Here is a 17332-nt window from a genome sequence, read left to right as displayed (position 1 = left end):
TAACAACAATAAACAATTTAAACCAACATTGACATCAAAAGAATTTTGTTTTTCTTAGACTTATTTTACATTAATATTTATATTAAGTAATGTAGTTTTATGACTTTTGTCTATTCATTTACATGTTATTACATTTTGAATATATGTTGGTCGAAAGCTTTAAAAAATGACATTGAAGGCTTGAAAGTTTTAAGTATTAAATTGGTTTCGATTCTAATTAAATCGGTTAAATCCTATTGTTATAATTTAAGAATGATAGTTTAGTAATATCATACGGTATTTTGGATTTAAAAAAAGGTTTTTCAATACTAAATTAGTTTAACCCTAATTAAAATATTAGGCAGATGCACACAAAAACCGGTTTCACTATTCAAAACCGGATCCAATCCGAAACCGGATTGGGTCAAAACCGGTTTTGACCAAACCGGATCGGATCAGATTTAAAACCGGATTTTCAATCGGATCCTAATCCTATATTCCAAATCGGATTTGATACCGGATCGTAAACCGGATTCGCTAAAAACCAAATCCAAATCCGCCCCAAAATCCGATTAAAACTCACTAAAATCGGATTAGAATCGGATTCGGATTTTGGTTGGAACCGGATCGGATTTTGACCAAATCGGATTTTTGATGACGTAAGCGAAACCGGATCGGATTCGGATCCGGATCGGATCGGATCGGATTCGGGTTTTGTGCATCTCTAAGCATAGGAACACAAACAAACATATTAAATTAGTGTATGGATTGTTCAAATATATATCTTATTTTTGCTTTCCGTGAATGTAATTCAAATTATATAAAAACAACTTACATTCCCCATACTACTTTTCAAAGCCTTATGATATTCTTTTTCTCACATGGTCTGGATTATTTTTAAAATCTTCACGGGTGATTCTTCTATATTTGGGTCATCATTTAAATAATTTTCTCTAACAATTGTAAAAAATTTCTAAAACATTACACGGCGACAAGTTTAGTACCAAGTTTGGAGAAGAAAAAGTTTCTGATTACGGAATGGGTTGTAGTTGGGAGTTGGGACATGCATGAATTTATGGACACTTTGTTAAGGACTTTAGTGCTATTTCAAAGCTGTCGTGGAACTTATTACTATAAGACATTAAGACACACCATTTACTTTTTTTAGAAGCATGTTTTGTAGAGCACATGTCAAACTTGTTACGCAATTCACACACATTTAAAAGCCAGTCCAACATAATTATTGTACGCCTATTACATACTAATAACAACTTATTGATTCAAACAAAAACACAAACTTAAACTACAAGCCAAAAGGCAGACCAGCAACTTTGTTCTAAGATTAATACTCTTCTGCTACATGCATGAGAGAGAAGAATAATTGAAGGAACTCCCTTGTGATTCTGCACCATATTTGTAGGGCAAAGACCAAGAGGTTTGTAATGAAGCAGAAAGTTGCATATCTTTTTTCTCATATCATGCAGTCATATTTCGATGGCAATCTTCTAAAGAAGTTGAGTGGGATGAGAGGTAGGTTGTGCTGGAACCTTGGGTGGCTTAACACAGTAAAGCCTGTCTGAATGACAACAACATAGAAAGGTTTCACATATAGAACAATAGCAGCGATCAAACAGAATATTATGAACAGCGTTGTAGCTCTGGGGTCTCTCCAGCTGAGTAAAGACAGAAGCCTCTCTCCATGTATTGCTATATCACCAGCAACCGTCTGAAGCCTTCCACAAACACTCCTCAAACGGTCATATCTCATCCTCACAACATCAGGAAGACGAGATGTTGGAAAGGTATCAAACTCTTCATCTAGTTCATCAGGGTGTGCATTATCTGCATAAGACAGGCGAGTGTCCACATGGGGAGGACTCCTTGGTCTCCCTTTGTGGTTCCAAACTCCAACTGAAAGGAGAGAGAGGCAAACAGAGGGCAGAATAAACACAGGATACAAGACCAATATAACAAAAACGATGTGAACCAGAGCAGTGGCGATTGGATTCTTCCAATTACGAATATCATCAAACCATTTTATAGCTGCAATCAAACCGCGTAAAACACCCATGATTCTGAAGAAATTCGCTTTACTTCTTCTCATGCTAAACATGTGGTAATCCACATCAAGCATATACTCCACCACCTCTTTCCTCAATGGCGGCTCAGCCCGGCTGAGCCTCATGGCCACAATCTGAGTCGCATTGTGCCTCAACATATCGAGTTGACTCACTGTCAATGGATGGATGTAGTGCATTTTGGGTAACAAAGGTTGCGAGTACATATGCATCATGTTTAGCAATGAAGAACATGTAAATCTCACAGCTAAATGAATCTCACCCATCCTTTTCAACCCAGATGGTCGCAAAACCAGAAGAGGGTATGCTTGAGTGTATATACAGTCCGTTTCAAGGGTTGAAAGGCGAATTCTGACTTTCCCAATATTTGAATCCTTAGTCCCTCCTCCACCTGGCAGATGGCAGTTATCAAACACACCAATGGTTACAACAGTACACGGATCAAAAACTTCCCAAGTGCATTGCTCATTCCATTTTGGAGAAAGACTGTCTGTTACTGTTTTTGTTCTGACCCACTTTTTCCCATACTTGGCCACACAATATGCATCTGTTGTTCCCCTTCCATCTTTCTTCGTCATCGGTAATAACCCACTAGCACCCAAGATTCCCACTTCAAGAACCCCAATGCTTTTCTTCCATAACTTCTTTGCTGCTGGCCTGAAATCACTACAGAAGTTAGTAGATTCATCAAGAACATGATAACCACCTTCCAAGCAGATTCTCGTATGAAGCCTGCTAGCAAGCTTGACTTCCTTCTCGTTTTCAACATCTATGGTAACATTATCCTTCTCCAGATTAAACCACCTTGCGTTGTTTATAGCTTTGTGATGATCTAATCTTCGTTCCACGTACTGCAAAGGAATTGCACACGTTCCAAATACTTTACTATTGTAAGGGGCAGACTTATCTTCCACGCTCAATATCAGAGGCTCTTCAAATGGCTCTGCAGCTACGAACATCAAATCCTCATTCCACTTAGGATCGATAGACCTGCTTGTGGATACGCGAGTCCATTTAGTCTGAATACCAAGGGTGGCTTTCACAACAAGTTCAGGGGTTTTAGTTATATCACCGGGTACCAAGTCCTTGGCTTCAATCACATTAACTCTGAGATACCATAGAGTAGGAGAAAGATACACCTTTGAACGGATATTATTTGCAAGAGCATCAGCTCCAACAACAGGAGGAGAAGAAGAAGCAGCATCACCATCATCATCTACATGCCATGCTTCACGTAAAGCTTCATCAGCTTGAGTACCCCACCACACAGCTAACATAATAAATCCTTGCAACTTGTTCCCTTTCCTGTCTTCCAGTCTATACCATACAGGAGCTAGAGGACTATCCAGTGGTGCGGTCTTTGGAACCTCGGTAAGATCAAATAATACCCACCCCATGAAATCATCCTTCACCATATCTTTATTCTTTATAGTAACCTCAACCACAGACGCCTTATTAATCCTGTCTTTAGTGAAAGCAAACACTTGGTTCCACTGAGGATCAAAATTCTTCTCACAATGACGAGTTGTTTCTTTATACTTTCCCAGCCGAACCTCAGCATAAGGGTCACAACTACTGCCTGCAGTATCATCCTTGGCACCTAAATTCCTTGCTTTCACTACACGGACATAAAGGTATTGCGTTTGTACCGCAATGTCATTCCTCCTGGTCACCTTCCCTCCACTCGGGTCGGGTTTGATGGCCTCCTTGAGGAACATATCATCATTAGGGCTTTGCATCATCTGCAACAAAAAAAAAAAAAAAAAAAAAAAAACCAATTTATAACAATGAAAAGTTTTCAAAACCTTATTTTTTATTTTTTTAGAACGTACAAAGTTTGTTTTTTTTTTTAGATCGAGAACCGGTTTTTTTGATTGGACCGATTTGAAGGAAAATTGATGACCGAGGACCAAACCTGTGGAGGCATACTGGTTCCGGTTTTTCCGCTTCTTTTGCCCAGGATCCTAATGGGGTGTGGAGCTCATCATCATGATTAATTGAGGAAAGACCGTTATATAACATTAAAATATTAGTAACACTTAAGTTTAGACGCACACACAAATTACATCAACAACAAAGTACTACATATTCATCTATAAATCCCAACTATTTATATAAAACGAAAAGAGGAAATGGTTATAAAATGTGGTTTGACTACTTTTCTGAAAAACTCACTCGTTTTTTGTTTTTCTAATTTAACCAAAAGTGCCACTTTCAAGGTCACAGCAGTACCCTCATGCTTCTTGTTCTCAAAAGCGGATGCTTACAGTTACACGTACTGCAAAAAAATAAAATAAATAAATAAATAAATATCTATCTGTACAAAAACCAAAAACAGGGGAACCAATAATGAAAACCAAACAAAACCCAAGATTTCCTTAATACATTAAGACCTTAACGAAGGATTTAATTAGTGGTTGATGCGGCAACGACCACTAATTAAATTCTTTCTTCCTCTGTTTCTCTATCTCTCTCTAAGTTTTTCTATCTCTTTCTACAGTAATTTTTTATTTAAAAATTATAAAATAAGAGGTATATAATGATGGGTATAGTTTAGTGGTCGGATGTGGTGATGAAAAAAAAAAAAAAAATAGTCATTGAATGTTGACTAACCCACTAAAACAAATCAAACCTAATAACTAAAAAGTTTTGAAGATTGACTAAAGCAATAAAAACAGATGGAACCTAATCTAAAACCTACACAAAGTTACCAATAAAGCTTCGATCCACACCTGGTCGTTCATCATCTTCATCTCTTGTGATCAAGCACCAATCCAATTAAACTACGATGCAGCTCCTGTGATCAAACACCAATTAAACTAAACGATACACATAGAGAGACTAAAAGGGGTAGGTTGCGAATGGCTTCTGGTCACTTGATTTCAAATATAAATTATAGCCATTGTCACGACGAAGATGAGGAGTCCAGTTGATCGAACTTGACATAGGCTAGACGATGAGGCCGATTTAACCCACAATTCCATCTACAAAGCATCTACGTGTGGGTAGTAATCTTCAAGGATGTGTTTATCTCCGGGGTGAGTAGAGAGAGAAATACAGATCTGTAGATGGTTTTTTTCTTATGGTTTTGGGGTTGTGGGGTTGAGGAGAGAAAAAGATGTGAGTAGAAAGAAAGAGGGTGTCACTGTTTCATAAACAACCATAATCAAAAATATGGGAAAATGTTTCTAAACTCTTAAAAATCAACCCCAATTATATTTTATCTATAAAAAAACCCAATAAACTTAATATTTTATCTAAAAAGTCCAACTATGTTACACTTTCATGAAAGTCAAATAAGAGAAATAAATGTCGTGGTTTATTACCGAATCGGGAAAATGACTTGTTAGACCAACAGAGTTTCTAAAACGTTTAAAAAACTTCAATCATGTTTTGAATGTTCAATAAAAACCCCAAATGAACTTAAACAAAACAAAATTTGGATTTTTTGAACGGTTTGAAACTTTGTTGGATTTTTTAGACAAATAGATAAGTTCGTTGGGTTTTTTTTGAACAGACAAAACATGATTGAGATTTTTTAAATGATTTGAAAATTTTGTTGGGCTTTTAAGTCATTTTGCCTCATAAATATTTATTTGGGAAAGGGACATAAATATGAAATACTATAAAAGATTAAAAGCCATTTTTCTAATGTTTTTTTATAGAATAACTAAAAATTAGAAAAATATTTAAAATAGACAAATAGTTTTTGAAGTCTATCGTCTGCGAAAATCTAACTAGCATGCAGGTTGCAAAAATCAATTTTTTTCCAGAACTTTGAACATTCATAACTGTTCATACAATTACAAGAAAAATTCTTAATAGCTACGAAAAGCTACTAAGAATCAAAATATGTAGCTATTATTCTACGGAATATGCTACGAAATGGGTTGTCATAGCTACTTTGCTACGGAAATGGTTACGGAATTGTATTCCATAGCTAAATCCTAAATAACTACGGAAAGTTGCTGCGGAATCAAAATCCGTAGGTTTTTAACTACGAAATATGCTACATAATAGTTGGTCGTAGCCATTTTGCTACGAAAATGGTTACGGAATTGCATTCCGTAGCTAAATTCTAAATAATTGTTACGAAAGCAAAATTGCGTAGCTATTTTACTACTAAATATGCTACAAAATTGTTGGTTATAGCTAGTTCACTATGAAACCTGTTATAGAATTCATATATGTAGCTAGTTAGCTACATAACTAACTACCAAATTAAAATCCGTAGGTAGTTGACTATGAAATTGAAATTCGTAGCTACTTTGGCTACAAAAATTTGTTATACAATAAAATTCTGTAGCTAATCTATTATGGAATTTTTTACGAAAATCTTAACCATAGTTACTTATGTATACAACTTGGTTTTTGAATTTGTAAAATAGCAACGGAAACATATCCCGTAGCTATTTGGCTACAAAATATTTCACAGTCAAGTAGCGACGAAATATCTTTCCATAGAAAAAAAATGATTATTTTTAAGGGCAGTTAAAAGAGAAAATAATCATGATAGATTAAAGATGATGGTCTCCACTAGCAAACTAGTAATATTAGGTAAGAATATTGGGTATTTTAGTTGATAAATGATTTATAAACCGTACCACTTCCATTTAGGAACTGTGAGTTAGTGAAAATATAAAAACATTTGAAGGGTAATTTAGTAAATTAAGTATTAGGGGGCTTAGAGTAGATATGAGAATATAAATGGTTTAAATTAAATAAATGGGATCAAGTTTGGTAATGCTCATAAAATTTATTCTCGAGGGGAGGTTCTAGATCTAGGGCAGACAAAAGCAACGCCATTTTAGACCACATGTGATGAAGAGCTAAGTATTTTCGGTCCCTAGCATGGATTGCTTCTATGAGGTTTTTCCGACGGTAACATTCTAGCGTGGCTGAAGTAGCTTTAATATATATATATATATATATATATATATATATATATATATATGTATATATATATATATATATATATGTATATATATATATATATATATATATAGAGAGAGAGAGAGATGAAGAGGAAGAGAATTAGGCATTCACTGCTCAGATTTCCGACGAAGGTTTGTTGATTTAATGAAGTGCTCCGGTGAAGTGAAGTGGTTACAAAGGATTTCAGCTATTTGATTACTGAGGTCGGAAATTGAGTCGATGGTAGGAGCGAGTCTAATTTCCAATGTATCTAATGTTTGGAAAGCAATAACTTCGGCAAAGAAACTAGGCGGATCAAGTTTAAACTAGAGTCGGATCAGTACATATGTGTAATTGTCATGTATACGAATTGATTAGTTGCGGTGTTAGCTAAGTTGAGTGTAGATAAATCAAAGGTGAGGTTGGATCTGTGCTTGAAAACATTTTCCAACAGAGCATCTACTTTCCAAAGAAGATCATGTAACTTCGACGAGAGCATTATGCTCGGGCCAGTCACGTGAGAGATACGATGTGATCTATATTAGTCTTCTGCAACATTAACCCTATGTAATTCTTTGGAGAGGCATCCATGATGTTGGACGACAGTGAGATCTGTGATGGAGTACAGTGTGACCTATAGACTGTCTTTCACACAGGGAAAGTTCCATTCAACTTCCAAATTGACTTCCACTGATGAGATTTCATGAACAAATTAGAGGCCGTTAATAAGCATTTTGGTGTGAACTACAAACATCCTTTGTCGTGATTCGCCCCCAAATCCTATAAATCCTCTTGTCTGCTCTGCCTATCGTCCCCTACTCTGTCAATCACTAGGTACGTTGCATCCATTTTTCTCTATTCTAGTCATGAAAAAACTAAAACATTTTTAGCAAGAATGTTAAGTTCTAGAAGATTTGCTAATTACTTATTAAATTTAGAGTTTCTGAAGTCTAATTTAAGTAAGTACTATTGTTATAAAGTAGTTTTGTTCATTTGAGCAATTTTCCAGCAATTGGTTTTATAAATTAGATCCTCTCGAACAATGTTTAGCTTTTGAGAACTATGAACTCCATAGTAGCTTCTCTAAAGGTTGTGGTAGAGTTAATTAGTTTAAGGGAGAAAAAGTTCATGACACATTTCATTTGATTATTTTAGTGTTAATTGGCTTGGTGATCAGTATTAAAAGAACTATATGACATTAAAATCATACCAAAAAAATAAAGCATAACTCAGAAAATATATAAGGTTCATATAAATCCATATGCATTCATTGAATAGTTCAATTTTCATATTTTTAACTAGCAAAATGTTATTTGACTGAGCTTATTGATTGCTTGCTAGAAGTTAAGAACTAAACATACCCTGATCAAAAAAACACATCATGCAATCCTAATCAAGAAACCATAACCTAAATAGATTATACAATTTTAAAAACTCGAAACAAATGATATCCATCTAACTATCTAAATCAAAAGACCAAAAAAAATTACTTTTTTATGTAATATACATTATATCACAATTGACAGAAATTAAAGAAATTCTTTCATTTCTTTCAAATAAGGCACATGCTGTTGTCTTATAATAGTTTTAGCATTATCATAAAAATCATGTCTTTTTGGCTCCTACTCCTTAGATAGATAATCCACTACACCACCATTGTAATTTTTACTATATTCCACAAGATTTAGAGTTCATGATATGCCATTTCCTAAATTGCCTCACCCAAGACTCTTCTTGGTTGCACCTAGACTCACTTGTAAAGGCTAAAAGCACATAAAGTAACATATAATCATTCTGACATTGACAGACTGTAAGATTTATTTTAAAAAAAAAAATTTATTTAAGAAAATAATATGATTATAATTTATTTATGAATGATGCAGGCAGATTACAGGAGTAATAATGGTGATGATGGGGCGTTGAGAGCTATTGATCTTTTATATGATATTGCGTTGATTTCTAGTGGTTTCATTGTGACTAATTACTGTAATTTACATTTTTGGTTGATTTGTTAAAAGGTTGAGTATATTTACAAAAATGGAAAAATTGAAGTATTATAATCAAACTGCAAGACAAGTGTACATGGATCAAAGCAACAAATTGATGGACATGGAATGTCACCTTTTCCTGTTTCTTTGGAGACATATGTATCAATGTACACTATTGCAGGGTGTCATCCAAATATAAGATGTCATTTTGATAAACTTACAAACAATTTGAGTGGTTGATTATTAATGGATTGATTGAGGAAAAGGATAGGGTGGCGGTTGTTCTATATTTTTTGGGGTATAGTGAAAGGAATGAGAATGAGAATGCTAATACTATTGTTCCTTTTCAAGGACATGGGAGTGTAGTTCCATATGAGGGTTTGTTTCATCCGGTTAAAAAAAGAAAGCCACAACCTAAAGTTGATCTTCATGATGAAAAGAGTAGAGTTTGTATTTTAATAAATGTTTCACTTTTTAACATTTGTGATCTTTTGTAGGTTGGGGCTTTATTTGAACTAATAAAATGATTCATTAAAGATTTGGATGAAAATGACAATGTTCGGGTTAAATAAGTCATTTCATGTTTTCACTTACATTAATATGCATATTGAATCAGGTAACAAATTCTCATTTATTATAATTATTAAAAATATATATATTTGGAATGTGTTAAGGTATGTGATGTGATGTCTGTATTTTTTGACTTTTATACTATTATTATTGTTGTTATTTAATAATTTCTGACATCCACTATCTTTGTAGGCTGCAAACAACCGTCGTTTCACACAAGCACACATATTATACAAAGAATAATCTTTTGGTAAATTTTAAATTTTATCTTACACAAGTGGTGTCAATGCACTTCCATTTATTTGCTTATTATAGCATTGTACTTTTAAGTTTTTCTTATTTGAAAATTATACTTTGAAAAATCTACCAAATTATATCAATGGAAATTACTTTGTAAATAGTTGGGTAGATTTTTCGATGTTCTAATAGGATGAAATGAGAGTAGGATGCTATAATAAATAAATAAATGAAGGTAGGTTGCTATTTCTTAACCCTTGTTATCTTATATCTTATTTTATTTGTATTGGTTTTGACTAGATTCGAAGGCACATGTAACAACATTATAGATAATTATGGAACAATGTCAATAATAACTTAATAAGATCAGTATGCAGGTTCATTTTCTTTACCTTTTATAATTGAAAATAAAGTGTTACAAAAATAAGTTAATATTTACTATTCAGGTCTATGATTATTGTGTTATCATGTGTTTTCAACTTTATTTCAAAAGCATTTGGCATCATGTGACAGATTCATATCTTTATGGCATCATGTGATAGCTTGGAAAGAGAAAAGATAAGACAACCATTTTATTTTATTTCTTGATGGTGCTCAAAAGATGATTTATTTTATTCTTGTGTCTATGTTAATAGTGCATCAAATAAAAGAGTTAGCTTTAGGGATGAGCAAATGGACCGGGGAACAGGCCGGAACCGGTACCGGAACCGGAACCGGCACCGGAACCGGAACCCGATGGAACCGGTTGGGCCGGGACCGGGACATTATTTTTGTGGATTTTTGGAACCGGGAACCCGTAGGAACCGGAACCGGTAGAACCGGCAAAAACCGGAACCGTATCATGCTATTTTTCAAGGACCGGTTCCAACATTTGAAGACACGACAAGAACCGGTAGGAACCGGGAACCGGTAGAACCGGAACCGATAGAACTGCCGGGCCGGTTCGGTTCTTGATTTTGGCCGAAGCCGGTTCCCGGTTCCGGTCCGGTTTGGGCCGGTTCGGTCCTTTTGCTCATCCCTAGTTAGCTTGTTGTTTTATTTTAAATTCATTTTTACATTTCATACTACAAATTGAACTTTAATTAAGTTGACTGTAAATTTGGTTTTGCATGTTTTACCATTTTGGCTGAGTATATGTGGTTGTTTGTGTGTTCGTGGTGGTTCAGTTGAACTGTTACTGTATTTGTAATTAATTTTTAGTTTTGATGATTAGGCAACCTTGTAGAAGAATTTTCGATGATGTAATATATCTATAAAGTTGATGTACCTATTAAATTTTTATTTACTACATTTTTAAATATTTTATGAATATTATAATCGGAAATTTGGATTTGGTTGAATCTTTTCATCATACTAAATTTGCTTTGGAGCCTATTGTTATGGAACCAATAGCTACGAAATTTGCAACGAAACAAATGGCTACAGAATTTACTACGAAATAAATGACTACGGAATAAATAGCTACAAAATTTGCTACAGAACAATTGGCTACAAAATTCGCTACGAAACAAATGACTACAAAATTTGCTACGGAACAAATAACTATGAAATTTGGAATTTTCTACAAAACAATTGGCTACGGAATTCGCTACGGAACAAATGGCTACACAATTCCTTGTTACGTAATTATTATGAAAGTATGTTGTAGTTGAATTGCTACGGATAGACGTCATAGCAACGGCCATAGCAAAATTGCTACGTAACTATATTTTCGTAGTTAAATATTTTGCTACAAGAAATCTTGCTATAGAATCTCATTGGCAAATTCCATAGTAACTTCCGTAGTTATTTAGGTTTAGCTACGAAATTTTAACTTTTTGCTACGAAATTTTTCCGTAGTTGAATCGAAATTTTGTTGTAGTGTACGAATTCTATTTTGGCTAATTTTTTTATTGTGCTCTTTATAAGGATAGACAGAGTAGGAACAGGTTGAGGCCCTTGGATCGGCAGTACCACCAACGCCAAGGTGGTTTCTCCGACATTGCACATGGATCGCATGCAAGCTATTTGACGAGTTGAGGAACCCGATTTCATCACTCTCTCTATTTTTCTCTTGTACCAACAGTTTAAGGATTTGGACCATATGTTGATTTTTATGTTTTTAATTAAATGTGTTGAGTAGGTTGGAAAAGATATTGTTTTTATGTGTTGTGGGTTTGGAAAGATAAATGAGTGTGGAGCTAATGTGCTAGTGAGTTGAGTGTGTTAACTGAGTTTTCCTTATACCACTCTAACAAAGGCTATCCATGGACATACCACACTCCAAATTTGGAGGTCGGGAACTTATACTTATTTATCTATGAGGTAGGGTACTCCGTGAAAATTATGAAAAATGGCAACTTTCCCTTTCCAAATTTTGTATACAAATTCTGTTTGAAATGATTATTTATTGTGTTCTTTGTAACAAAGGCTATGGAAATATCACACTTAGTATTTGCATATCGTAAATTCATATATATTCTAAGTTCCAAATTAAGATCATTTGTTATTTTTGGTCTTTCTTAAATGATTGTTTGTTGTAGCATGTAGGTCACATTAAGTAGGTACTATATTAATGGATAATTGTTGGGCGCGTCAAACCTAAACATATAATAAAGCTCACTGCTTGGTTGTACTAAAAGGTAGCACGAAGAAGTAGGTTGAATCCACAATGACACGACCTAATCGTTAGCCGATTATTTAAAATGTGTTATGTCTAAACGGGTATTGAAAATCATTAACACACTCTAATAATTGTTTTTTACCAAATTATTTAACCATAATAAATTCTTTGAGTTAAACTTAACTTTTTATTAACTTAATCAAATTATCTCTTAAATGAATAAAAAAGGCAACATTAAATTTTGTGTAAACTTCCCAGTAGAGTTCAATTGTAACATCCTATTTTGAAAAAGTTTTGTATTTCAAAATTTTGGACATTAAATGGATCAAATAAAGGCATTGGGCTTCAAATGAATAAGGTTTAGACCCTATTGGATGTTGAAAATATTGGTTATGTGATCTAAGCCCTTGGTTTGTGTTATGGAGTCAAAGGGTAAAATGGAAAAAGTTATTTGTTAGGCTTCATACATGGATTGTGATTTTTGGTTCAACATGAGTTAAGCCAAAATTAATTAGATAGAAGTGTGGGGTTCGTTATACATTTATGTGGATATAAAGATCGCCGAAAACAGAGTTCAAACGAAAAAGTTATCACTGTTTTAAGTTGGAGTGAAATTGGGTGAAAACCCGTTCTCACAGAGTGAAAAGCAATTCTTACGACGTGAGAGTCCTCACAAGGTGAAAATATATTCTCACGATGTGAGAACTGTGCAACCCAAATCCCACAAAATTTTTTGGGTTTTCAGTGTATTTAAAGGTAAGGTTTCATGTGTTAGGGTATTTTCTTAGCCTCCATCATATCTAGAACCTCTTAAGAGAAACCCTAGCCTCCATTTTCAAGATTTGAGCCTCGCCTCTCCCTTTCATTCATTTTTTTGGAGTTTTTGGTGGTTTTGGAGCAATGTTTTCATGCAAGATTGATTCATGAAATTTGGTAATTGAAGATCTCAACTTTCATCTACCTTATAGACCTTTGTAAGTTATAAAGTTCCAAAATTTATTGCATTTCATCTTTGGATCTAAGTGTATTTGGTGTTTTGGTCCATTTTTAATGAGTTTTGAGTGAGAGTTGGGAATAAAGTTTGCAACTTTATTACTCTCTTATGTCCCAAAAACATTGTATGTTTCAGATCTGGACACCAAAACCTTTTGATCAGTTTAAAATGTTTTCTTGGACCTCTTGGACTAGGAAAGTTTTTATCTTTTGCCTTCCCTTTCAGCCATGCAAGTTATTTTGATTATTTAGGCAATTTTGGTGTATTGAAGTTTAGATTTTGAAAGCTTGAGACATTATTATGGATGAAGTTTGAAAATTTATCCATCTAAACATTATGTTGATTCAACTCTGAAGGTTGGAGACTTGGACTTAATGGATTTAGCTGAGAAAGATGCATTCTTGGTCCCTTGAGACTTAAAGACTAGATATTGGTTTTTTGGACCATCCTAATGGATAAAGTTGGAAATTTTATCCATTATGAAGCTATTTAGGAGGTAGATCTAAGGTTGTGGGCCTTGGTCTGAAGAGATTAAGCACTTAACGAAGATTTTGGCCTTCTGACCAAAAGTCACGACATGACATAGGAAGTATCACGAAGTGACGGTGTCTAGAACTATGATTCCAAGGAATGGTCACGACGTGATGTTAACTTTGACTAAGATGATCGTTGACCTTGTGGACTTTGACTGTTGACTTTTTGACCATTTTGACTATTGGTTAAACTTCGGTATAATTGAGTATTTGACTAAGGATTGGTCTCGGTCTGGCTTTAGGAAGCTTGGGTTGGCTGTTCTGTTGTTGAAGTAGCTGATGAGCTTCTGGCGAGTGGTTCATGTGAGTTTTCCTCACTGTACTTGTTACTCGAAGGCACCAATGCCGACCCACTAGGTTATGTATCCTTGTAGATAGGATGCTGCTATGCCGTAGTGATCTATTAGATCTGCATGATTATCTTTTGTTGGTTATATGTTTATCTGTTGCATATATCGACATAGTGCGGTTGATTTGAGGCAATGCTGCTCTTTTGCGGAGGCCAAAAAACCTGGGAGCAATCCATACATAAGTTGTGGGCTAGGTGAACAATCCAAACTTATGTTGTGGACTCAAGAGCAATCCAGACATGGGATGTGGGCCAGGTGGGCAATCGAGACTTATGTTGTGAGCTCGGGAGCGATCCAGGCATGAGTTGTGGGCTAGTTTGGCAATCCAGACTCGAGCTGTGAGCTCAGGGTTAATCTAGTTCGATGCCTGTGGACCTAATATGCATGTTGTTATATGTTTTTGTGGTGGTATTTTAGGGGAACTCACTAAGCTTTGGCTTATAGTTTGATTCCATGGTTTCAGGTACATCAGATAATTGGGGAAGGCGTGATTGTGCACATCATCCTTGGATATTTTATTGATAAATGATTTTGGGATACTCTAATTTATGATTATGGATTTTTGAAAACAATGTTTTATATGACTTATGGATTATAATATGTTTTGAAAATGAAAATTTTTACTATGATTTTTTGGACGTTACAAGTTGGTATCATTGTCCTGGTTTGAGAGAATTGGACGAACACTTGTGTGATTCCATTCTCAAACTAAGAATCTGCAAAAGTATTTTTAAAAATTAACTCTAAAAAGACTAACATAAAGGATGTGATGTATACAATTAGCGAGAGCTAAGGAACGTGTTCCCCAAGATGCCCAAACTTTGTAACGTCCCAAAATTTAAAGCAAAAAACTTTGTTTTCAAAATAATAAAACCATCAACCAAAACGTGTTCATAAAACCATACAAGAAAATCGGAGTATATCAATCAATCATCCCAATACATTAGAGTCAAATAAAGTGGAAATCATGGTCTGTGCGATGCGATCATCCCGAGCTCTTCCCCTTCGCTCTGGAAGTACTTGAAACATAAATTGAAAACTACAAGCACGAAACTTAGCGAGCTCCCCAAAACACCTCATTCCATACATTTCAACATACGATGGGCCATGCCCGACAACGATCGGGCCCCACTTAGAACAGATCTGTCAGTGATATGAGATAGGCCCCACCCCATCACAGTTATCAGGCCCTATCTGGCATCTAGCCCCGCCCGACATTCATACAGACACATAAAATACGTGCAAGGATCACTAATATAAATAGCATACAATACACTCATTAGGCCTTACCTGGTATCGGACCCGACCTGGTATACATATCACATACTACATATGCAAGAGTCACACCGGCAACTAGCATCCTGATCATAATAAGTCATGGGTCAACATTGGTGCCTTCGACCCATCAGACACAGTAAGGAGACTCACCTCAAACTGCTGAACATCAGATAAATGCTCGGACTGCTGATCCGGAAAATCCCCGTGCTAATCAATCAAATAAAACCCCAATTACTAATTAGTTCATAAACCATAACTAGGAATCGAAGTCATTTGTCCAACTCCTAGGGTTAAAGACCATTTTACCCTTTTCTCACTTGGCCCAATAACCGAGGCCCAACCCAATGGTTCCAAAAGTCCAATATGGCCCAAATTCCTAAATGACACCCAAAGCCTATTATAGGCCTAAATCCAATAAGGCCCAAAGCCTAATAATGGCACATAGCCAGAAAGCCTAGGATCTAATGTAACATACACGTTCTGAAATTGTGTATTGTTATTATTAAAAGTGAATAAAATTGAGTGTTGAGTTCTAACAACTAGCTTTTACTAGAAATGAAGTAAACTATGTTTAGAATCACTCATAAAATATTGGAAGTCTTATGAGATTCCAATTAATAGCCAAATAGTGAAATCTAGCGAAAAATATAAAATTTGAAATAAGTAAAATTTTATTATTTGATGTTTGTAAATCATCTCGTTAGAAACTTGTAGGCGAAAACCTCGTCAAAATCCGAGTTATAACGAAGAAGTTATGACCAACCGAAGATCCGCAACAAAACAGACACGGTGCCGAATGACGTAAAAAGTGAGTTTTTGATAAACTACTTTTTAGCCTTAGTAATCTGAATGAAAGTCGTAGTATTCGTTAAACCGATAAATTCGATAAGAAGAACGCCAAAATCTGACTTCGTATGAGGAAGTTATGATTTTTCGAAGTTTCAACTTAGCAGTAGACAACTAAAAACTTGAATTTTAGATCAAGCGATATTTTACCGATACATCCTAAACGAGAATCGAAGGTCTCGTCATATGTAGTACAACGGTAAAAAGTCTGACGAAAACGGATATCGGATGAAGAAGTTATGAATTTTTAACAGATTTTCCTATCCCGGTCTGTTAAAAATAATAATATTAAAAATAAATTCAAAATTAGTTGACGAAGTCTAAACTAAAAGTTGTAGAGCGTAATTTTAGCTACGCGTGCATATAAAGAACGTCAAAAACGGAGCTCGTATGCGAAAGTTATGGATTTAGAAGTTCGGGGCTCAAAAACCGAGAAATCTCGCATGAATAGTAACCGGCCACGTCACCTCGCATGAAGCAGGTGCGTCACCGGAGATGTGGCCTCGCCTCACAGCGACACCTGCCTTTATACGTTTCTAAACCTCGCTTCGTCACCACCGCACCCATCTCACATGCGAGCCACGTGCTCGGTTTTGCAGACGCCACGTTCGAGCCTCGCAACGGCCTCGTGGCCTTCGCTCCTCCTGCCAGATGTCCGAAGCTCGCAGGTGCCACGTCTTCTCCCTCCTGACCAAACCTCGCAGGCACGACGTGTTTCCTTCTCAGCCACAGGATCCGAACCTCGCCCCTATAAAATAGGAGGGTGCGAACCCTCCCGGCTAGAATTGGAAAATTTCCATTTTTGGCCCCTTTTTCCATATTTTCACTATTTTGACTTTTCCCGAAGCCCCGGTATCAATTTTAGCACCCGAAACACGTCCCGAGACCCCTGAGAAGCCCGAAAATTTTATCTTTTCGGTTTTGAAGCCCTACCTTCGCAGAGCCCGATTTTCAGTTAAGCTC

The 17332-nt window shown here is 35.5% G+C and overlaps 1 protein-coding gene across 1 annotated transcript; it reads right to left on the bottom strand.

The window, feature by feature from the left end:
* Positions 1-1168: 1168 nt before the first annotated feature.
* On the bottom strand, positions 1169-5208 carry LOC145011577 (FT-interacting protein 3-like). The gene is made up of 3 exons (XM_078970316.1): positions 4790-5208; positions 3973-4335; positions 1169-3799 (listed from the first exon to the last, which is right to left on the bottom strand). The coding sequence occupies exons 2-3, from the start codon at positions 3982-3984 to the stop codon at positions 1451-1453; spliced, it is 2361 nt and encodes a 786-aa protein (XP_078826442.1). The 5' UTR covers positions 3985-4335; positions 4790-5208; the 3' UTR covers positions 1169-1450.
* Between the last annotated feature and the right edge of the window lie 12124 nt (positions 5209-17332).

This window comes from Lactuca saligna, chromosome 8 (genome assembly GCF_052625555.1).
Source record: "Lactuca saligna cultivar CGN05327 chromosome 8, ASM5262555v1, whole genome shotgun sequence".
In the NCBI taxonomy this organism is placed as follows: domain Eukaryota; kingdom Viridiplantae; phylum Streptophyta; class Magnoliopsida; order Asterales; family Asteraceae; genus Lactuca; species Lactuca saligna.
Note: the sequence above shows the minus strand (reverse complement) of the source record. Positions and strands in the feature narration are given on the sequence as shown.